The sequence below is a fragment of the Meleagris gallopavo genome, chromosome 25, assembly GCF_000146605.3.
Source record: "Meleagris gallopavo isolate NT-WF06-2002-E0010 breed Aviagen turkey brand Nicholas breeding stock chromosome 25, Turkey_5.1, whole genome shotgun sequence".
Taxonomy (NCBI): Eukaryota; Metazoa; Chordata; class Aves; order Galliformes; family Phasianidae; genus Meleagris; species Meleagris gallopavo.
Genome location: NC_015035.2, coordinates 3,315,396 through 3,335,435, shown reverse-complemented (window position 1 = coordinate 3,335,435; position 20,040 = coordinate 3,315,396). Strand labels below are relative to the sequence as shown.

At 42.1% G+C, this 20,040-nt stretch overlaps 2 protein-coding genes across 2 annotated transcripts; one reads left to right on the top strand and one right to left on the bottom strand.

The window, feature by feature from the left end:
- DNALI1 (dynein axonemal light intermediate chain 1) lies at window positions 1-3,136 on the top strand (the record flags this gene model as incomplete). The annotated part of the gene is made up of 5 exons (XM_010723437.3): window positions 1-83; window positions 155-324; window positions 817-995; window positions 1,267-1,431; window positions 2,801-3,136. Coding segments are annotated over 5 exons (633 nt in total), but the record flags the coding sequence as incomplete, so codon positions are not given.
- Window positions 3,137-3,765: 629 nt separating this feature from the next.
- GNL2 (G protein nucleolar 2) lies at window positions 3,766-15,584 on the bottom strand. Its single transcript, XM_010723357.2, has 16 exons — window positions 15,435-15,584; window positions 15,252-15,336; window positions 13,443-13,537; window positions 12,852-12,991; window positions 11,535-11,719; window positions 11,075-11,141; window positions 9,644-9,802; window positions 8,988-9,101; window positions 8,163-8,291; window positions 7,668-7,772; window positions 7,414-7,572; window positions 7,158-7,265; window positions 6,311-6,744; window positions 5,602-5,681; window positions 4,825-4,919; window positions 3,766-3,946 (listed from the first exon to the last, which is right to left on the bottom strand). The coding sequence occupies exons 1-16, from the start codon at window positions 15,496-15,498 to the stop codon at window positions 3,797-3,799; spliced, it is 2,169 nt and encodes a 722-aa protein (XP_010721659.1). The 5' UTR covers window positions 15,499-15,584; the 3' UTR covers window positions 3,766-3,796.
- Between the last annotated feature and the right edge of the window lie 4,456 nt (window positions 15,585-20,040).

Sequence of the window (20,040 nt, the reverse complement as noted above, 5' to 3'; positions counted from 1 at the left end):
CCGCCGTCCCGACCTCGCACGGCCGCCGCCGCCGCGTCAGCGAAGGAACCGCAGGAGATCCTGAACGCCATCCTACCGCCGCGGTGAGCCGGCTGGGGATCCGCTGAGCCGTTCCTCGGGGCTGCCCCGCTGAGCCCGCTGCTTTTCTGTGCAGGACGTGGGAGGAGGACAACCGGCTGTGGGTGCAGGAGGTTTCCAGCGCTCCCAGCACCCGGCTGGACGTCGTGCAGCTGCAGGAGCAGCTGGACCTGAAGCTGCAGCAGCGGCAGGCGAGAGAAACCGGCATCTGCCCCGTGCGAAGGGAGCTGTACTCACAGTGCTTTGGTCAGTGCTCCTGGCATCCACACAGCTGCCTGAAAAGAACAGCCTGGAACGGGCATTGTACACGTATATAAAAGATACAGGGGCTTAGCATTGTGTTAGTTACACATAATTGCAGTAGTTAAGTTAAAACCCTTTGCCATTCTTACACCGATGATATTGCTGGTCTTCTGCCTGCAAGAGATGGGTGTTTGGTTAAGCAGAGCTCTGCTGGAGTGCTGAAAGTTGCATAAAACCATTACAGGTTTGAAGGGCTTTGCTGTTATGTGTTCTTACCTGTTCTTGTACCATCCCTCTACTTCATGCCTGTGGTTTTGTTAGGTAGCACTTGGTGCTACGGCTGTAATACAATAAACAAAATCATGACCGTCTCCAGTTAAAGCAATGCTGCTTTTGTGGTGCAGAGAACAGGTAAAAGACAACTAGCCCTGGACATTGTGCACACCCAGCATTCCCAACTCAATGTAACTCTGTCACTGTACCTTTTTTTTAAAGATGAGCTGATCCGTGAAACCACAATTAACTGTGCAGAGCGAGGACTGCTGCTGCTTCGAGTCAGGGATGAGATCCAAATGACAATCGCTGCTTACCAGACGTTGTATGAGAGCAGCATTGCATTTGGCATGCGGAAGGCACTACAAGCAGAGCAAGGCAAATCTGACATGGAAAAAAGAGTAAGCTGGTCTGTTAACCTCATGCTGTATCGCATGAAGAAAGCTATGTTATGGGCTTATTAGTTTTGGATCAAAATCAATTATTTCTGCTTCCACTGGATGGCAGTAAAGTGTATTCAAATACTTGCCTTAAAGGCTGAAATGCATTTCATAAATGATCTGCTACTATTCCTGTGGCATTTTAAAGTCCGTACAACATAGCATTGTCTCACCATAAGAGAAAATTGATTAATACCAAACAAAACGTGAGAGATCTGTGTTATTTTCCGAGATTGAAGAGCTAGAAGAGGAGAAGCGGGAGCTGGAAAGACTGGTGAGTGAAGAGAAAGCAAAATGCGAAGCTATTGAGAAACGTGAGAGTGAAAGGCGACAGATAGAGGAAAAGAAACACACTGACGAGGTCCAATTCCTGAAGAGAACCAATCAACAGCTGAAGGTTAGTAAAGAAATGCAGTTCTAATTAGTGATGGTAAAGCCAAGCATTTTGCAATTAAAGACGTGAAAGGAACTAATTTTATCCTTTCAGTTCAATAGTAGTTACATTTACGATGCATCTGTATTAATGAAACACTTTCTTTAAGTTCTTAATGAAGAGGGAAGATAGCACAAGTTTTATGCTTTCTTAATACAATTATTTAGCAGCAGACTTGTAGTACAGTGGGAATGCCATCCCGTGTTCCTGGAACTTCCCATTTCTATCTAAAATAATAGAATTATGGACAACAGCAAAACCTAGGAAGGGGGAGCACATGTCACTGACATCTGTAGCCTCCAGAAATCTGTTACATCACATTTTAAGTGTAACTAATGTAGGTAGAAGCATTCTTCCTATTCACTTGTTGCTTGCTAAGACGGTCTCATGGAAAACACTTTTTGTCCCATGGTAATCTTGACTGGATTACTGAAATTGTTTTGAATCTGAAAGGAGTAATTCTGTGTATGCTACTTTAATGAAAACAGAGCTTCTGTCAATTACTTTGCTTTCAGAAGGGGAAAAAAAAAAAATGTAATCATAACCATAAATGTTTCTGGCTAAAGCTGAAATATTTCCTTTACACTAAGCTGCCCTCCTGATCTTTAGTATTGCTACATTTTTCCTTTCTAAACCATTAACATCCTCAGGCCATCTTGAAATGTTTTAGGGTACAAAACACAGTAACTGTTGGAGCAAATATGTGCAAGGCTGAACCCAGGTTTCCTCTTGAAGTATTTTAACAGCTGTGCATATATCACTGTGGTAGTTTATTTTTATGGCAGCTTTAGGGAGAGAGCAATCTGAAAGTCCTGGAAGCCCCCCACACTACATGCTGCTTAAGCTCTCTGATCAATCTCTTCACTGGGCGTCAAGTTGTCTCAGGAACTGAAAAACTTGCTGTTCCCAGCTACTTCTGTCCTCGAGTCAGTTTGTGTTCCAAACCCTAGAGAGCCAAATATTTAATTTAGCTAACATAGTCCAGCCTGAAATCAGAGAATTCAGACCACTGTTTCAACAGCTTTTATTTAATTTCCTCCTCAATGCTTTACATTATAAAATGAATCTTTCATTGTATGGAGCCAAGGCCAGCTCTTTTCTTCTCAGAAAGCAACAAGTGTGTATGCCAAGAATGAAAAGCTAATTTATAAAACATGTAGTGAGGAATGGAGTAGCCAGGGAAAAACCCCTGCTCTGTTCCTCTTGAAGTACCCACAGTATCGCTCGGCTCTTCTCTTTGGATATCTAACAGACAATTTATCACTTTTCAGCCACACAGCTTTTAGTTTCTAGATTAAATCTAATTTGACTTACTCTCCCATTTGCTTTTCAGGCTCAACTTGAAAGCATCATTGCACCAAATAAGTAAATTTTTTGTTGGCTTCGGGGCCAGAAGAGCTGTCAGAGCACAAAGTTTGCAATTAATGACAAGGATTTGTCTTCATAAAACAATACTGAATTTTCACTTACCAGTAACTGAGAGCAGTCTAATTGCATTATTTCTCCCTTTTTCCTCATTAAGAATTGAAATTTAAAACCTAACAACTGTGCCTTCTTCCTGTGCCATCACAGCATTCACCTCCTTGATATGTGAACATATCTGGGACTTGCTAGTTGGCAATATGCTAGATCTTCAAAGCAATAAACTAATAAATGCTTTTACATGCAAGCATCTCTAAAATTTTTTACTCTGAAAATGTAAAAAATTCAGAAGCAATTTATCAAGTGTCTACACTCACTGTGTGTCACATTAAGTTTTAGGTAGTTCTTGGACACAAGGCAGTTAGAGTACTTCCTGAGGGTGTGCAAGTGGGTGTTATTTGTGTACCAAAATCCTTTTTGGGAACCAGTAGCAGTCACCTAAGATGAGCAATACCAAAGCTCTCTATGTGCCTATTTCTAATGAGACAAAGATGTATGATACCATTCCAAGCAGTACTTCTCAGTGAAAGCAAACAGAAGTTTCAGCTGAGATATCTGCATAACTAACTAGTTATAAATAGCAAACAGGAATAGGAAGAATAAATAACTCCCTGTTCTCACTGAAGCAACTCCATAAAGCTAATTTCCAGAAGAACAACTTCTGAAGAACATTTCAGGAAGTGTTTTTGCAAATGCAGTGTTTACTGGCCTTAGATGGTGATGTGGAAATACCATGATCCAGTTACATAAAGAACTTTCAGATGATGCAGAAAAAGAACGAGATGTTACTCCTGGGAACAAGACAGACAAGTCAAACTCAGCTTTGACTGGGAACTACAAGTTTTATATTAAAAAAAAGCCACGGCATACTAGAGCTGTTTTATGTAAAATTTAATAGGATAAACAGTTATTGCTTATGTTTATATTTCTTGTGCTTTGATCTCTGTGCCTCCGAGCCACTTTTTTTCTTGTTCTTATTCTTATTTTTCACGTTGTGAGTTTCATAATACCGGACTCCAACTTTCTTGGAGCGCTGCTGCCTCTCAGCTCGTCTCCTCTGTAATGCACACAAAATGTGTTAGCACGCCCACAGTACCCACTGCCTGAATTTGCCTGCATTCTTTCAGTGTTCACTTTCCATTCCACATACCTTACGTGAAATAAATCATTTCATATAAACCATTACTGATGTGAATATACAAACATCTATAAAGAATCCACCCACTCAAGCTCTTAAAACGTCACATAAAAGGATACACTTTAATCTCTATTTAATCTCTACAAAGGTGGAGGAGAATTACAAGAAAACTGATGAGCAGAAACTGTGACCAAACATGCATGAATAGAATTCAGTCTTCCCCTGTCAGTCTTCCTTTGACAGTCCTAATAGTCCATATATATATTAATACCCCCCCCCAAAAAAAAAACAATAAAAAACCCCAAATCCTTGTACAGGATTTGCTTACACATCACTTTAACGTGCTACAAATACCAAGTGAGACAGTCTGTCTAGACTCAACAAACACAAATTGGACTAGATGATCTTATAGGTCCTTTCCAACCTTGTGATTCTATGATAAGAAATAGGAGCAGCAGCTCTTGCTGTAGACAGAATGGAACAGCCACTGACTTTTGCCCATCTAGATCCAAGTTTTCTCATCTGTCAGATTTAGATTCCTCATCTCTTACCAGCATCACTAGGTAAGCAGAACAGTTATCTACAAAGGATTTCCCTTTCATTTCCCTTTCAACACTGTCATTGTTACCTGCTGGTTCCTCTAATGGCTGTATGGCCAGCTGGAACATACTGCTGTCACATTAGATAGCTACTAATATCAGGTCTCAAACCTCTCAAATAATAATGGGCAATCCATGCAGGAAAAAGCCAGCTCAATTACTCCATTCATCTATTACACAACAGGAGATCACACTTACTTCTTTGGATGTAAGCTTCTTGCAAGGCTGTTGACCCAAATGGTCTTCATCATCCTCCTCTTCTATATTCCTTTTTCTTTTCTTTACTGTGCCACCTGCAAACAGCAAAGATCGTGTACTCCAGCATCTTCCACAACACCCATGTGCCCACAGAATTAAGACTGGGGGTCACTGTCCCATCCATTTCAGCAAAGCAATCCTTTGGTGGTATTTTAAGAGCTTTTACCAAAACAATACGTCCATCCCTTACCAGAAAACCACTTCTGGTAAGCAGATTGCTTAAAGCCTTACATAAGTCTAGAAAAATATCAATCTTGTCAGTATAGGATTCTTTCACATTATTTTGCCTTTAATCAAATTTGCTTTGGAAACTGAAGACACAGACCCTCAAAAGTGACCACAGTAAAATCTATAGCCTGAAGTAGCTCTATGCTTTTTTAATGTCACAAAACACTTCCACCCCCTGCTGTGTAATACTATACCATGTGGAACGGATGTTGCTGAGACTGCAAACCGCCCACAGCACCATTCTGCTGAAAGCACATTTGTTTTATCTTCACTCAGTAGTCAAGGGCATGTTTTACCCTACAGAACTGTACAGTCTGTATAAAGGCCACAGCAAGGTCATGAAGCAGCCCTTGGGTTCAGGCTCACTAAGCAGAGGTTTAAGTAACAGCTCTGGAGAAAGAAGAACTTGCAGTCAGGAGCTAATGAAAACTTAGTTTCTCTCTTATTGGATTTCCAAACATAGTTCAGGAACTACTAATTTTGTTTTACCTTTCTCTTCATTTTCTTTGCTCTCTTCAGCCTTCTGCATGGATTTTGCAAACACTTTTTCACTCAGCTGCTTAGGGATTCTACAAAAGGTAAAACAGGCAATAAAAGAATGCCATAACACAAAATGCAGCCATCTCTAAGAAGTGATCCATCTCCAATAGGTCCCAGCAGCCTGTCATCAGCAAAGCCGCAGACTTTGCATGGAAGAAATATTCCAGTAATCTTTGTCTCTAGAGTTTCTGGACTTGTGCATTGCACAAAGGGCAAAATTTAACACTTAACCTTGACATCAGACCTCATGAACCTGGGGGATTTACTCTGTTAAAATTGGGCCTGTTACACAAGCTGGGATACTCTTGTAAATGCACAGACTCATATACAGAGAGGACACTGCCCTCTGTATTACTCAAGAAAGGTCAAAATCAGGGAAAAATACAAGGAAGAAATACTGCTACCCACAGGTTTCTAAATCATAGCTGAAAAGGCAGCTTTCCAAAAGTGAGAAAACTTTGTTATTACGGCCAACAGGAATTCTTAGAACATTCTCTCAAAAACAAACTGCTGCTTAGCCAAATCTCAAGCATTTATGGCTAAACTAGCGAAGCCATGGCAATGGGACATAAATGGAGTGAAACTACAACAGAAACTTATCATCTCGTTCCCATGCTCCCCCAGGAAAACGCTTGAGTCACTGAACAGATTCAGATACCTTATTGCTGAAAATCTCTTGGCTTTGGCCTTCTCCAGAAATTTTTTGCATTTTGCAATCTTCTCCTCCAAAGCCTGAAGAACTGCCTTCGAGCTCTCCCTGGCACTCTGTACAGTTGGCTGTGATCCTGCCTCTACTGAACCTTGATGTTGCTCATTTTCCTCTTCCTCTTCTTCCTGTTCCTCCTCTTCAGGACAATCGCTGTCTGTTTCATCAAAGCCTGGCACATCTACAGGAATTAGGTCTTCTTCTGAGAACTGAGGTGCTACATTAATCCTCCCAAAGTTTTGCCGAACGTTTGCCATGAGTTGCTTCATTTCAGTGCCTGTGTTATTCTTCTCTTCTGTTGCTTCCATACTTGATGCAACAGACTCAGAAATTTCCTTCTCATTATTAGATTGGCTTGATGTCATTGCTCCTTCCAATGCAGGTGGCTAGGAGAAAGGCCATAATGGATACATTATCCACAGCCTGCCCAAACATCCCTTTGGACAAAGCCTAAAATAACTAACAACATGGTCATTACTGACATTTCTACTAATCAGATGATTGCAAAACAGCTCAAATGTTTCTGTGGAAGAATTCTTTGCTACCTGTTCCTCTCCATGTAACTACCAATTTTAAATGACTATCATCTGAATCACATCAGGAAAAGCCCAAGTTACATGGTGCTCAAGCAAAAGCACCAATGAGTATCATTACCAAAAATGGAAAAATATACAAGAAGAGACACGAGCTTCACCTCAGAACCTCAGATCCTCACCTCAGAACCTCAGATCCTCACCTCAGAACCTCAGATCCTCACCTCAGAACCTCAGATCCTCACCTCAGAACCTCAGATCCTCACCTCAGAACCTGCTTCTGCATTTGGTGGCTTCACAAAGAATGGAATTCTGCCCCTCTGCCAGTCGTTGAGAACCATCTTGCTGACAGTTTGCACATCAGGCTCACCACCCTGAAAGAATTCAGTAACAGTTTCTGTCCTTGTTTGCACGGCATATCATCTTTATATTATCTCTTTGCAACTGAAACATATTTCCCATGCTCAGTGCAGAAACAGACCCCGTGCTCTTCCAACCCGTAAATGGAGGATGCTCTCAAACCTTTAATAGTTTTCCAGTCCTAGAAGCAAGCTTCTCGAGGAAATCATCTTTATCTTCCCAGAAATCAATTTTGTATGTCTTTCTGATGTACTCTGGTTTGGCTCTTTCCAGCACCGCACTAATGTGGTCTTCAGGGCTCTTAATCTTTTCAACTTGAACCTAAAAATGAATGGTGAAGTATCAACCCTTTGGAAAGTGAACTCACCACACTGAAAACATCAAGAATTCTCCCTGCACACAGCATAAATACATACCACTCCCTTCAGAACAATGTCTGTTTCTGAGTCTCCAGATGGATACACCACCCCTGGGCAGTCAATGAGAAAAATCCTCCTCATCAAAGTGATGTACTGCCACACCTGAAAGATATCAGTGGTCCCCGTGTTATCTCCTCTCATGCACAACTGTTAGTTCAGCTTTTAAACACACAGATTTAATATACAGACGTCATCTTAGAAACTTGGCATTAGCACACACTGAGTCAGGGCAGTTGAGTGTTCAGATCACACAGTGCTGCAGAACAGGCAGAGTGGCAGGCACAGAAACTCAGAAATGCTTCTGTGCAGCAGCACTCCAGAACAATGCCTGACTCATCAGCCACCCCTCAAACTCAGGATCATGCAGCTTGTGTAATTTCAGTGACTTGAAAATGTTAACGAGCTAATTTTACATATATTCTGATTCTGACCATGCAATGACATTTTTAATATTATTTTTTTACAATTTTCAAGACAGCAGTGTCTTCTTACCTTAGTTTCACCTGCAATGGGAGCCACATTGCAGACCTTCTTAGACCGCAATGTGTTGATCACTGAGCTTTTGCCAACGTTTGGGTATCCAATAAAACCCACACTGATCTGTTTCTTGTCAGAGTGTAACTGTTAAGAAATGACACATCATTTTAATACCTCATAGAAAATGACAGAGTTACTTCTGCAGTTTTAGCAGCTTTTGGTCTTGTATAACAAAGCTCCAAGTCTACCAGATTAAAGAAAACTGAGAGCAGCTCTTTTCTATCAGGAGAAATGTACAAGGGTAGAATCTAAGAACTCCAACCATGAAAGAGAATGTTTGCTACTTCAGAAGGAAGATGTGAACCCAATGTGTTTCTTGCTGCTTTAAACTTACTTGTAAATGCCTGAAATTAGAAACCTTTTAGACTGAAAAACAAAGCAAATACAAACAGCAGCAGGGGACAACAGACAGTTGTGGTCTGGAGACCACAATTTTCTCTTGTCTTGAGATTAGTTAAATGAATGGGAAAATGAAGATACTTCCTGGGAAAGTGAAGGTACTTAAAAGGAGAACACCCTAACACAACATGCATATATGCAGGACATTAACAGGCCTGAAATATATTCTCTTCCTCTATACATTCACATCAGACCTAAGAGTACCAACTGAATACTCTGTCAGGGGTAGTATTTCCCATTTCCACAGAATGAAGCTTGTGTGCTGACAGAATGGCCAAAAGAAAGTATACTGTACCCCACACATTAAAACAGAAAAATCCCATACTAACCCCACCCTCCTTCCAACCCCAAACGACACAAAGCCCCACAGTTGTTCTGTACCTTTCCAAACTGCCTTAGAAGCTGTATGAAAGCACCTTTGCCAAAAGGGTTTGTGAGGCTGGCGTGAAAAGCAAGTGTTGGGTATTCCTGGGAAAGGACAGCAACCCAGCGCTTCTAAAGAGGAAAACACTGCTCAGTTATGAATGCTGTGCTGCAAAGGTGGTGAAACAATTTGATTATGAGAAGAACACAGCACTTTCACTTGAGTCACATACACAACTGTCTATAAAAATTGCCATGTAAGAATCTTTGAAGCATTTTATCAACCCAGTAGCTAAAAGCACTGGCTATTGTTTTCATAAAAAGACAATTTTCCCCAAACGCCTTCATTGCTAGCTAATTAGTTTAACAATATAAAACAGACCAGCTGTGGTGGATATGGATCTTAAACGTACTAACATTTAGCATACTCTGGAGACATCAGCTGAACAGTTAAATCCAGACAGAGGAAATAGGGAATTTGTGGTGACTGTTGCTCTACTGAGCCAAACTTGGACTGATTTAAATGGTAATTGTTACTTTTATAGTGAGCAAGCAGAGAGTTCCCACTGACCCAGTTACATTATGCCCTTAAGAAACTAGAACAAGGACTGGCAACAGGATTAGAGGCTATGAAAGGAACAAAAAAAACACTCGAGGGACAAGGCTGTGCTTACAGTAGCCCAGGTAGGAACAAGATCACATTTGTTCAGGACAAAAATGAGATGTTTCCAGTGTTTCTCTTTTTTCAGATAAGATTCCACATGAGGGGAGCGAGTGCCCATAGGATCTCTGGCATCAAGAACTTGAACAACAACATCTGATGAATCTATCACCTGGAGGAAAACAAATAATTATATATATATATATATATATATATATATCTGATATACATATCACTCAGAAGGAAAGTCATATACATTTCCAAAATATAAATTAGTCATTTCCTAAATTCTTATCCTTATAGGATAAAAACTTATATCCTTTAGGAACAACTGTTACTTTCCTGTAACCATCTCAGACTCTACTCTCTCTTCCCTATTCCCCTCCAAATTTAGGCTGGACAGCTGTGAGCAGCTTTTATGCACTACAGCTTCTAGGAGCACTTGGGAAGGGAAACACTACAACCAAACAATGAAATTATTTGCTTTAGCAGACAAAAACAATAATCTCCATCCATCCATAAAGGATGTTTGCTGGATCAGTATGAAACACAACCAAGTAGGGACCTACTGTTAGTCCACTAAGCATCTACAGCAGGGAGCTGTCATTTCATGACTTGCTTCAAGCCAAGTGAATTTGTTTCACAGCTATTTCCTGCATTTTTGGCAGAATCCTATTGAAATCTGTTTTGCTCTACCATTCCCAGCATTTTTAGGCCTAAATGAGAAAGTTCTAAGCTACATTCAGAAATTCAGAACAAGAGGTCAAGCAGCTTAACAACTAACAGTCACTGAAAGCAAACGAACTGCACTTACCAAACTAATTCATTCTCACACTCCATTCCTCTAGCAGAGGTGGTAACTCATGGAGAACTGAAGGTCAAAGCCCTCCAAAGAAGACCTTATTAACATGACATGTCCTTAAAGAAACTTAAGGGCATCTAGCTGGTTTATTTGTGGTAAAGCCCCAGGAACTGTTCATTCTGCCAGCTCATCTTTCAATCGTATCTTTTAAGGATGTTTGTTCCACTGGAACAAGAGCTCAAGAATCATTTTTCAAATCTCTGCCTGACTGAGCTTGAATCTCCCTTCTACTCTACAGCTGGTTTTTTTCCTGTTCTAGTTGATGGTCTGGTTCAACACCAGTCCAGTGTTAGAAAAGAGTGTATGGCTTTACATCAGTCAGTTCAGTTAAACTGACAGGAAAACAAGCAAGAGAATTATACACTCAAGATGCCCCTGCACAAACAGACACTTTTGTTCTAAGAAACTATACAGCAAATTCAGCAGATCAAAACTTTCTTAAGGTGGCAAGATCTATAACTACTATTTTCAGAGCTTTTCAGAGTACTGCCACACAAGATTTCCAAGCTGTGCTGCAGCACTGGACTTCATAAAGGCTAAAAGACAGACAAACACCTGCTGCAAATTATAAGTGTCGCTTACCTTGTACAGCTCACCCCAAATTCTTTTTGACTGTCCTTTCTTAAATATTTCCTCTTGTGCTTCATCCCTGGAAGCAGATCACCAGAGACATCAAACAACCACAATAACAGGGCTGTAGTGCTGTCTTCTCTAAAGCCAGTTAGCCATTTACAGAGAAAAGAGGAGATCAGACCCAGTCCCTTATTTAACCCAATAACTGAGTTCATAAATTTTCAGATATGCAACAAGCAATGAATTATCAGCGAAAACAGAAAGGTCACATGGAAGCAGCAGTTCAGTTAAATATAGTGGGACAAAACAGCTTAAAATCCAGCCAAATTCAGCTTATTTCTCATTGCATACTCATCAAGCAGACAGTGGAAGCATTCATGGAGGTACTAGATGTACTTTTTCTTTTTTAAATGAATGAAGCTGATGTTTCAGAAATATAAATAGAGAATAATTCCTCCTTCCTATCTACCTTACACCAGTGTCTTCTGTGACAAGGTCTCTGTCTTTGCCCTGATCATAACATTCTGATGAGGCTTCAGCATTCTCCAGCAGAGACTGCACATCAGTTGCAGCAAGGTTTGGCCTTTTCCTCTGTGCTTTGGGGCCAAACGTTGTTTCAAATGTTTCTGTGTCAAGAATGTGAACTCTGGAGGCCTACGGAAAGAGGGGTTGTTAAAAACAAAACAGAACAAAAAAAAAAAGAAGAAACACACCCACAATCTCCAGTTTTCCATCTCTGGTGACACGCAGCCTACAAGGTCTCAGTGCAGTGCAACTCTGTAACCTCTAACAAGAGTTATAGGCACTTTCCTAACAGCGTTTGAGTTCTGCAGCTTAATCTTGAGAAGCATAAACATGGATATTTAACAAGCACCAAAACAGGCTGCACTTGCCAAAGAATTATGCTTCAGTTCTTTCTGCATAAATGCTGTCAAAAGTAATTAAGGCTACAATGATGAAAATTCAGCTGCTATCTTTGATCATTTCTTATTTTTCTAACAAGTGCATAAATCTCGCCAAATTCACAGATTTTTGTCAGGGATAATTACAGTCAAAACTGTAGAATTTGAAGCCTGTAACGAATGCCAACTTTTCTTGGAACGGCATGCCATTCATAGCTGAAAGAAATAATTTGTTTTTGTAACACTTCTTTTAGTTTACAGTAACTTTTCCCTTCATTTAGGTAACATTTTTATGACACAAACCTGGCAACTTTCCACGTGAAAAAGTATCTCACAATAATCCAAAATAATATTTCAGACATTATGAAAGCAGTCTGGTAATAACTAAAGGTTTACGTGCTTGAAACTCAATTCTCCTTGAAATGAAGGCAGCGTGCAGGACTTCTGATTCAAGATGAAAAGCACACACTTGAGTTCAGACAGATCCACTGCATGAGGGGGCACATGCTAGCAGAACGATGCTTCCTCAGAAGAGGTCTGTTTGTCACATCAACCATTAGAAGCATTAGAACATAAGGTGGCAAGCTAAGACAGTCTTTTTCAATGCCATATTCTAACCTAGAGTGCTTTGAAGTAGATTTCCTGTGAGAAAACGTGAATTCCATAACACAGACCTCACAAACCAGGGGGAAATAACACAATACTTCTTTGCCTTCACCATCTGCAGCGTTGTGTCCTCAAAAATATCCCACTCCAAGACATCTGCCCCAATTCCTCCTCCAATGCCTCTACAAATGCAGCAAATTTCCCACTGATAAATAATATTCCTGATACCTCTGTGCACATAACACAGCCTTAAACCAGTGCAGATGAATGACACTCACGTGAGGTTTAATCCGATCGTGGAAAAGAGACATTGGTAACTTGCTTTGCTTCATGACCACTCTGTATGGGTCTTTCATGACAGTTTCCATTTCTTCTTGAAATTTCTGTAGGGATGATTGCTTGATCACACGAGTATTCCCTGCAAATGCAAATAAATACTGCATCTACACCATTCCCCATCTTTAACTGCTTCAGAGAACCAGAGTATATTATGAAAATATAAATACTTCAACTGGAATAAAAAATAGTAAGAAATTGAAGATCTCATTTAAAAAAAAAAAATTCAAGATTGGCATGTACAAACCACCCCCTTTCCATCACTTAAAGAAAGTTTTTAAAGTTCCCATAGAACACTTAGGATATGTAGGTTACAACATGTACTTAACAGCAGCACATAGAAAGCAAATATCCAAGGTATAGGAACGTGCAAAGTGGAAGCCAATGAGCTTGCCTACTGTGAGGGGTATTTCACCTTCATTTCCAGGTCTGTCCCACACAACACTGAAAACACAGTTCTGAAATAAGCACACACAAAATTCAACCAATTCCAAGCCTGCTGAATTGAGAGCCTGAAAGCTGAGAAAACTCACCAAACCATTTAATATTCGGTTCCACTCTTGCAACTGTGCCTGGTGCCACTGTTGACTGATACTGCAGAGGTTTAATCACTTTGCCATGTTTGTTTCTAAGCGAAAAATGAGAATGCATGTAAATACACAGTGAAGCCATATGTCTCTGTAGCATTTTTGTTCACCAAAGCCACCTTTCAATCCCTCAGTACCAATTCAAGTCTATGCTTGCACTAAGACTATAGAGTCCTAGAATGGCCTGGATTGAAAAGGACCACACTGACCATTTAGTTCCACCGCCTGCTATGTGCAGGGTTGCCAACCAGCAGACCAGGCTGCCCAGAGCCACATCCAGCCTGGCCTTGAATGCCTCCAGGGATGGAGCATCCACAACCTCCTTTGGCAACCCGTTCCAGTGCCTCACTACCTCTGGGTGAAAAACTTCCTCCTAATATCCAACCTAACCCTCCCCTGTCTTAGTTTAAATCCATTCCCTCTTGTCCTATCACTATCCACCCTCATAAACAGCAGCACAGCACTGGTAGTTGGATGAGCTATCACACCTGCTGGCATATGCTGCCCCACGATGATCCTAGGCTGATATTTTTTCTGTTTGCTGTGTCAAATCACAGAGAAATGTCTCTGAAAAACACCTCACTGAGCACCTTTGTGTTTTGAACTCTATTTATTTATAAGAAGTGGCTGGGGACAAGCTAAGTACTTCAAAATAACTGATAAAAGTTAGCATGCAACATACACACACACTACAGTACTTTTCCTGCAGCACACTCCAAAACTCTCAATTCTCACTCCAGCTTGACTGAACTCTTCAAGACTGCAGATGAATGTCTTATTGGGGTGCAAGGCATACTTAAGCATGATTTCCAACCATTTTTCTCTTCTCTTTCACATGCTCACATGGAACTTCCACAATCAGTTCTACCCATCAGCCTATGCTGAACACTAGCCAGAAGAGACACTTCCACCTTGAGACCTGGATTCAACTTAGTAATTTTTCACAACCTATCCCCCAGTCATACCTCAAAACAAATCAACAGCTGGCAAAACAAAACTGCTATGACACGTGCCTAACCAGCAACCTCAGAACCCCCACAGCACCTACATCATAGCAGAGGTGCATATTTATAAGGTAGGAACTGTGCCACAGCTGTAGGTTCTCACTTGAGTCTTTCAGTAATAGCCTTACAGATGTCAGGCTCTTCAGACATCCTGAGGTGCACTTTGGTTGGACATGAAAGAATTCTGAGCATTTTGGGATTTGTGACATCCCAACAGGGATCATCAATTCTTTGAAAGAGTAGATAGGGGAAATGGTTTGAAGTTGAGGGAGGGAAGATTTAGGTGGGATGTCAGGGGGAATTTCTTTACAGAGATTGGCAAGGTGCTGGAACAGCTGCCTAGAGAGGCTGTGGATGCCCCGTCCATCCCTGGAAGCGTTCAAGGCCAGGCTGGATGGGGCCCTGGGCAGCCTGGGCTGGTGTGAAATGTGGAGGTTGGTGGCCCTGCATGTAGCAAGTGGTTGGAGATTCATCATCCTTGAGGTCCCTTCCAACCCCGGCCATTCTGTGACTGTGTGAATGGGATTACATCAGCTGTTCTGTATCACAGCTTTTCAGCTACATTCCCTGACACACATCGATTAGAGCTCAGGATCAAGTTTCCCAGCTCACACCATTCCACAAATCAGCCCAGAAACAAGACACTGCCACCACACGAAGGCCGAGCAGCGGCCCCACGCGTGGCTCCCGACCACAGCACACAGTGGACAGGGGCACTGCACTACACAGCACCGGGCACGGCCGCGCTCACCTCCGCTCCTTCTGCCGGTACATGTTAAGGCGGCGGATGGTGGCTCGGTCCCGCATGTTGTTCCCGCCCGCGCCAGCCACGCGATCTGAGGAAAGAAAGCACTGTTAGACCCGGCCGGCACAATTCGGTCCGGCCCGTTACGATGCGATAAGGACACGTTTAAGATCGCAACGCCCAACGTACCGGGATTGGTGCTGGCGCGGGACGGGTTGATGGTGCTGCGGCCTTTATAGCGTGGCTTCACCATGGTGCCGCCGGGACCGGACCAAACGGAGACACCACTCCACCGCACGCGCGGTCTCGAGCCGGAAGCAGCGGAACGTGTACTTCCGGCGTGAGGGCAGCGTGATGACGCACTTCCGGCAGCTCTATTTCCCGGCTGCGCAGGCGCCCCCAGGTTGCTATGGCAACCGCTAGGCACCGCCTCTCACGGCCGGTTGCCATGGCAACGCGTGGGCCTCGCCGCCCCAAGACCTGGCCCTATCACCGCTACCCATCGTTACCCACCTCTCCCCACCGTTACACATCCCGCGGGCGAGGCCAAGCGATGCTGGTTCCCAAAGGGGCTGTGCCCGCACCCACCGCCTGGCCTTGCCCGCCTGGTGCCCGCCGGCTCCCGCTGTGTGCCCGGGGGCGCGGCCTCCGGTCCTCCACAAGTTTTCCTCTGACTCTTGCTCAGTCCCCGGCTGTCCACCCTGGACAGTGAGCAGACTGCAGGCGTTTCAAAGGGCTGTAACAACGAGAGTGCTGGCACGGGAGCCCTCATTGTTTTTGAAATGCCGTTTGTTCACAGAAACATAATAAGAATCATTTGGGAGCTTAGCATTAGGACTTATTTCCATTTGCAGATGAATGCATGCAGTCAGCAAAGCGGTCTGCTGATGCGGGAAAGCTGGGGGGAGTGCTGGGGAGCGAGCTGCAGGCAGCGGGGTGCACCAGGGTGTTTACAGGCACAAAGTTGTTTGTCCCGGGCTCCTGGCACCGACTGGTCAAAATCACAAATGACAACACACTCATTTACATGCACGTAAAGAATTGCACAGACCTTGCAACAGTCTAAATTGCATTTTAGGCTAATTATAATCCTGAAGACTATGCTACGTTCAGCCAGATTTCACTAGAAATTGGAAAGATCCACACCTAGGAGGAATTACCCAAACCCTGCTGAAATGGTGTTAATTCAGCGCAGAGGTTGGGCTGGGAGCAGGCAGCTCTGCACTCTGGGGAGTCGTTTGCCAAAGTGAAGGTCTGTCCCAGCGTCCCTAAATAGTTATTAGTGGCAGAGAATTCACGGCTAGTTCAATTTCCTTGCAGTTCTGCTAATGTTCTGCTAAATCCAGAACAATAACAGAGCTTCCGAGATAGTGTTCTTTTAATGATTTTCAGCATTTTGCTTTTAGGTAGCGCACGGTCCCTTCTGTACAAAGTATTCCTAATTAGTAAGATTTGTGAGCTGCTTTGTGAGATGGCAGTCTCGAATTTTCAGTCTGTTTTGTTTAAGCCTTTTTTTCTCTTAATGGAATTATCTGTGCCTCGGGCCTGTAAAAAACACAGTGATGTGGGCATAAAAAAATTAGTTCCAAATTGTAGATAATTGTTTAAACTATCAGACTCGAGGCTTATGTAGAAGAGTTTTCTCGGGACAAGTGTGTTTTCTATTAAAGTTGATATTAATCTGTCAGAAAATCCTTTTGATTTTCAAATTTTTAGACTAAATAGTTGAGTAATACTTGCCCTGTTCTTCCCCGCTCTTTCTTCCTTCTCCTTAAGAAAACACTCCTTTTATTGTTTGCAAAATGTCTTGGAATGCATCCAGAAAATTGCTGTTTCTTTCTTTAAAAGAACAGTAATAGCGTTAGACATTAGGTTATGTCATGGAGGACTTTTATTGGTAATGCATCTGAGTTAATCAGAAAATTTCCACTTTGAAAGCTTTGGCACAAGCAGCTTTTTCTCCAGCCTCGCTCATGGTGAGCCCTGTCATCCAAGCCAGAGTGGGCCCCATGTTTTCTGTCATAAGGAAACACGATGCTGATAACATATGGGAATTGTATTCAAATTGGAAGAAATTCATTTTTTCAGCTGAACCCACCTCTCTCTCAAGTTTTTCCAGGCTAAACTTACATTACTGAGGCTAACTGCTAGCGTTTAACTGCAGCATCTCTGGAGCTGTGGTTGCTGGACTTGCTTATCAGCTAACATATGGGTCAGATTAGTTTATTTTACAACTAATTTTACATTGCTGTGTGATTCACCAGCTTTTCATTTACCATTGATGCGTACTCTCATTTCAACTTTTTAACTTTTTTTTTCTTCTTTTTGAGTTACTGACAGTGAGTTGTTGTCCATACCACATACTGGCTGGGACAGGGGGCTCAGCAATGTGCACCAGGCCCAGTGGATCTGCCAAACACCCTCATTTCCATTGACAAGACCAGCCTGACCGCTGCTGAATTGAAAGCATTTGGAATTTTCTGTGGCCTCTTCCTTGTCAAAATCCCAGTGAATGTGGTTATGTGATGCCATCAGAATGACTCATTGCCATAATTGCATATGTTCTAAGGGGTTATTCCCATAGTATTATTAAAAACTAGTGATGTTTGATTTTTGGCAGGGACTGTCTTCCTTGTATGATCTACAGATTTTGTCAATTAAATGAAGGAAAATGAGATTTCCAAGACTTCAGTACAAGACTGGACTTGTACTCAGAGCACTTTTTCAATGTGGTATTGAGCTACTTTGCTCTATTTAATCAGTTAAAAGCAACATCAGCCATCTTACTCTCCTTGTTGCAGTGACTCCCTGCAGAGAACAAGAAGAGAAGTGAGCTTCATAGCTAGCCTTCAAATGATCCAAAGCACTGCCAAAAGGTACCTTAGGTTATTTATCACACAGTCATTTTCTCGGCGTCTCACAAGTTCTTTTTCAGTGATATAACTTAGAGTGGGAGGCAGTGCTCCTTGGCAAAGGGCTCCAGGTTTGATAGCTCCCTAACTGAAAAAAAAACAAAACCAAGAGCGATCCCAGATATCGTTGCCTTGGATTTTGAGTTCCTAAAATGGCAACTACAAGCAATAGGGGAAAGCTAGAAGGAGGAGATAGGAGAAAAAGGAACAAAAGCAAAAAGGTGAAAAGGGACTTTGAGAAGCCAGGCTGCTCCGTGCCCCCAGAACCCATCCCTCATAGCAAAAGTTGTGCTCAATCCTGTGCAGTTCTCATAGACTTACAGAGCCTTCTGCATTGCTCTCTGCACTTAGGCTGGTGCTGCAGATCTCTCTCACAGGAATTGTTTACTAACAAGAAATTTAAAGCACTTGCATCTAAAGATCTTACATTTGTGATTTGATTTTGATAGTCTGCAAAAAAATTACTTCCTTTCTGGAAAGCTGCACATGCTGTATCACGCATCTTAGCCTTGTGTATCCCTAGATTTCACATGGCCTTCAGCAGGCTAAGTCAAAGGGATGGCAAATGAAGTTCTAACCAGCTGATTTTGCTTGTGCTGTAAATAGCCATATCATCTACCTGATTGTCTCTTTTTTTTTTTCACTTAGAAAGATGCTACTGCTCTTCTAAAATTCTGGCAAGCAGCTCCATCTGTGCCACGGTTTGGCATTCAGTTGGGTATGATATATTATTATCCTTATAAATGCCAGCGAAGTGATTTATTTGTGGTGACTGATTATACAGAGATGGTATTTCTGTAATTTACTTAGAGTTTTTTTTTTTCTTAATGTTATCCCTAACATCTCACCCTATGAAAACTATTGACATAATAAAACGTGCGAGTAAATATGTGTAAAATATTTCTTCTAATGTTTTCAGACAGCGTTTCAACATCCTACTACATTTCCTTTCATCAAAGCTAAGATTTCTTCTGAGTGAGAAACGGTTTTAACATAAACACGAACTAAGAAGTGTATACACTGCCTCCACCTCCACAGGAGTGGAAAAGTAGTAAATCGTTGTTTGAGGAGTAGGTGTGCATACATGTAACTTGACTGTAGCTGATGAAAAATCCTGCTTTATACAGAGAGGATAAGACTGTAATACAGCCAACCTGTGTTAGGTGCAATTTGTCTGCCACAGCTCCTAAATCTTGGCAAACAAGATGGAAATGAAACAATTCCAAAAGTGTGACTGCAAGCTGTTAATGCACTGCCCCTACTCTTCATTCCCTGTTGTTCAGGGAGAATGATCCCAAAGCTCAGTAAACTGCCTAGCAACTCTCCTGCAGTTTTTGAGTAGGTCCGTCCAATGGTTCAAGAGCATGAATGAAGATCTTTTCTATGCAAAGGCATTTCTGAAAAAGGAGCAGTCTGTCTGTCTGTACACCTAGCAGCTATTTCTCCAGTACTACAAGTGTCAAAGTGTGGAACATGGATATATGTGGAATCCAGAGCAACACTTCTGTGCCGTGACCCATAGGGGTACATTTGGCTCCTGGATGGAGGTGGGTGGGCAGATTACTTCAGGAGAGACCTTCTCACTCCTGATTTCTAGCTAATTTCAATCATTAGGGATTTGACCCCAGTTGGGGTGAATAAAGCAAACAGAGCTTGTTCAGCAAACCCATTTATTTATTAATGTGTTTAAAGAAGCATTTTACAGTGATGCCACGGAGAGAACACCACAACAGGTATTATTTGGTGGACTGAAAGAGAGCAGTCATGTGGGTGTGAGTCGAGATGACATCAACCTAAGGCAATCTCTGGTTTGGACTGTTGAACTCAGCGTGCAAACCACGTTGGTCAAAGGCAAAATGTTTCTAAGTTCTTCAATGAACCAG

Bases quoted from the DNA above. Each gene is read 5' to 3' on its own strand.
- GNL2 (XM_010723357.2), bottom strand. From the start codon at position 15,498: ATGGTGAAGCCACGCTATAAAGGCCGCAGCACCATCAACCCGTCCCGC. The intron at 12,992-13,442 runs GTGAGTTTTCTC...TTGCATTTGCAG, and splicing joins ACCGAATATTAAATGGTTTG to GGAATACTCGTGTGATCAAG. The intron at 8,292-8,987 runs GTACAGAACAAC...ATTTCTTAACAG, and splicing joins TTCTAAGGCAGTTTGGAAAG to TTACACTCTGACAAGAAACA.